Source organism: Cicer arietinum, chromosome 7 (genome assembly GCF_000331145.2).
Source record: "Cicer arietinum cultivar CDC Frontier isolate Library 1 chromosome 7, Cicar.CDCFrontier_v2.0, whole genome shotgun sequence".
Classification (NCBI taxonomy): Eukaryota; Viridiplantae; Streptophyta; class Magnoliopsida; order Fabales; family Fabaceae; genus Cicer; species Cicer arietinum.
Window position 1 is genome coordinate 34,554,643 of NC_021166.2, and position 2,897 is coordinate 34,557,539.

Genomic DNA, 2,897 nt, shown 5'->3' on the forward strand with positions numbered 1-2,897 from the left:
ATCAAATTGTATTTTAGATTTTCATTAATTATAATTTGGAATCAAAATTTATTTTAGATTTTCTTCAATTACATGAATCTTCTTTCATACTATTTGAAGTCAAATATATTGTTGTCATAAAATACTTTTGTTAACATCAAAACTCTAAATGTAAAACCAACTTGGTTCCAACATGTTCTCCCCTCAAAACTCAAGAACGTTCTTCACTCGAAACTCAAGAACGTTCTCCAGTCAAAACTCCAAATCTAAAAACAACAAAAACCTCCAAAACAGCAACCACCAAACCTTCTTCTTCCAAAATCCTAATTCCACCTTTGATTCCTTCAAAATTTAAAACACTGAATGCTGAAAAATGGTCTCAACGACCTACAAGTTGAAGGAATCTCCATTCAACATCATAGTGATACCCTTTGATGGAGTGATTTCCTTAAAAAAATTGACTGCTATTACCCTGAGGTCATTCGAGCATTTTACTGGAAAGCTAAAGCATTTGTAGATAAATCCCTCATTGTCTCAACATTAAAGCTATTGAGTTACGTCTAAAACCCTTAATTCTGGCTGAAATTCTTATATTACCATTTGAAGGCCCAACAGTTTTTGGAAAAGACTGGTACACAGCATTAAACACCACCAAAGAAGAAGTGTTTCAAGAACTGTTTATTGATGGGTCCACAAAAAATTTCTCAGCTAACCCAAGAACGTTCTTGAGTGATAGATTTCATCGAGCCAATATATTGGAGGAGTGCCTTACTATGGAAGAGTGATAGATATCATTGAGCTTTTCTATTTTAGCTTTTCAACAGTCTTGTTCAAATGTGAATGGGCTAATACAACTAACCCAGGAGGCACGAAGAAAGATAAGTTGAGTTTTACTTCTATTAACTTTGCACGATTAATACATACTGGAGAACATGAAGACGACCAACCACACATTAAAGCTTCTAAAGCTCAAACGGTCTATTGTGCCGACGATGAGAAGGAACAAGGTTGGAGTATATAGGTGCATTTGAGGCTAGGAGACTTATACGACATGGGTGGAGATGAAAATTAAATTATGGCATCCAATGAGACATACCCATCGCAAAACTTGGAACAACTTTTCTTAGATGATAGCACATATACCCATTTGGCAAGAGTTGCAATAGATGATGATACTGAACGTTCAACATGCTTCTATGAATATATTTCCATTGAAATGTGAACTATATGTTCAATTTGAAATGTAATATATTGGCATTTAAATGCTATGTCCTTTTTTTCATATACAGTTTTGGTATGTTTTCTTACATTAAGATATTTGTTATTGTAATGGATATGATTTTGATACTTTCAATTTTAATTGCTACAAGAAAGTTGCTAAGTTGCGTACATGATGTCCCCTTTATGTTTTTTAAGTTCTCTTTTAACAATTCTGTTTTTGCATCATGGAAGCTTAGTTTTCATTGTCATGATTCAAACTACTTTAAGATATTTTCTATAATTTTGGATTATTACTATGATTTCTTAGCTGGGCAACCTTTTCTAATATATTAGGTCTTGTTCCCAAACATATTGGGATTTAAGGTATTGACAAACTGGAATGCTGCAAGTTATCCAATAGGAGAATTTGTTGGATTGTTAGCATGATATTTAGGCTATATTGTGAGTAATGATTCTATATTCTCCATCATGTTCCCAAAATGGCCTAAAGTTATTTGGAAAAAGAAAGAGGACATTTATGATAATAACATAAAGGTATAAACTATAGTTAACTTTTATATATTTGATTTCTACTAGTTTTGTTTCCTAACATCTTTCAATTTTTTGTGTTGAAGATGAAATTTGTTGTCAATGATGAAGATCATAAGAAATATATTCTTGCAAGCTTGGGAAAGTGGAGGGACAACCTGACCCTATTTAATATATATTATTCTTTGTCTCTTAGTGTTGACAAAGATCATTGGGCTATGTTTTTAGAATGTAGACTGCATCCTGACACTATGGTAAAAACAATAAATTGAATTGTTGTAGACATTTTTTTTAACTTTATAACTTTTTGATTATTAAGATTGTTGTCTAATATAGGCGAAAGCAAATAAAAATATTGAGAACCGCCAAAAGCAATGTATTCCCCATACTTTAGGTTCTAAGACACTGGCAAGAAAGACAAATGAGATGGTATAGTTAACTTGTTCTTTTCAAATATATTAGAAAATTATTACATTCTATAATGAATATGTTACTAAGGTGCAAAAACTGCAAGATGGGTGGACCTATAGTAGAGGGGACATGTATGTAATCGCTCACTAGAAGTCTGATGGAGAATATGTTAATGATGAGGCTTGAGAAAAACATGTAATTTGATAATATAATATTTCATTTTTTTGTTGTCTTTTAAAACTTCACAATCTCAGACTATAATATAATGATGTTTCTCTTCAATGTTTGCAGGAAGAGTTACAAAAAGAAATTTTTGCATCTTCTGAGTCAGAAGCCTTCGTGAAAGTCTTTAGGGAAGAGCATCCTGGGTATGTTCGAGGAATGGGACTTGGTGTAACACCATCTCAAATCCTTGGAAGTGGTTCTCATTCAGCAACTTATTCATCAGATGTTAATGTAAAAATAGCTAAGATGCAAAGTGAAATTGATTTACTAACTACACAAGTTGCTGAAGTTGATCGCTAAAGGAAAAAAGTTGTTGAAGTTGATATATTGAAGGCACAACTTGCTTTTGTTTTGTCCACTATTGAAGTAAGATAATTTCCCTATGTTTTTATGTTGTGCTTTGAGCTATATAGTTTGCACTTGTGAATGAGAGTTTCTGGCTGAAGACTTACCTTATTGTATATATATAAAGTCTATTTGATTAAAATTTTGGTTGGGTTGTCGTTGATGAAATAGTACTATTTGTTGTTGTT

At 32.2% G+C, this 2,897-nt stretch overlaps 1 protein-coding gene across 1 annotated transcript; it reads left to right on the top strand.

Moving 5' to 3' along the window:
- The first annotated feature begins 352 nt into the window (after positions 1 to 352).
- LOC105853012 (uncharacterized) lies at positions 353 to 2,664 on the top strand. The gene is made up of 6 exons (XM_012719983.1): positions 353 to 456; positions 793 to 986; positions 1,269 to 1,273; positions 1,815 to 1,982; positions 2,065 to 2,157; positions 2,431 to 2,664. Exons 1-6 carry the CDS (start codon positions 353 to 355, stop codon positions 2,662 to 2,664), a joined length of 798 nt encoding a protein of 265 aa, XP_012575437.1.
- The last annotated feature ends 233 nt before the right edge of the window (positions 2,665 to 2,897 follow it).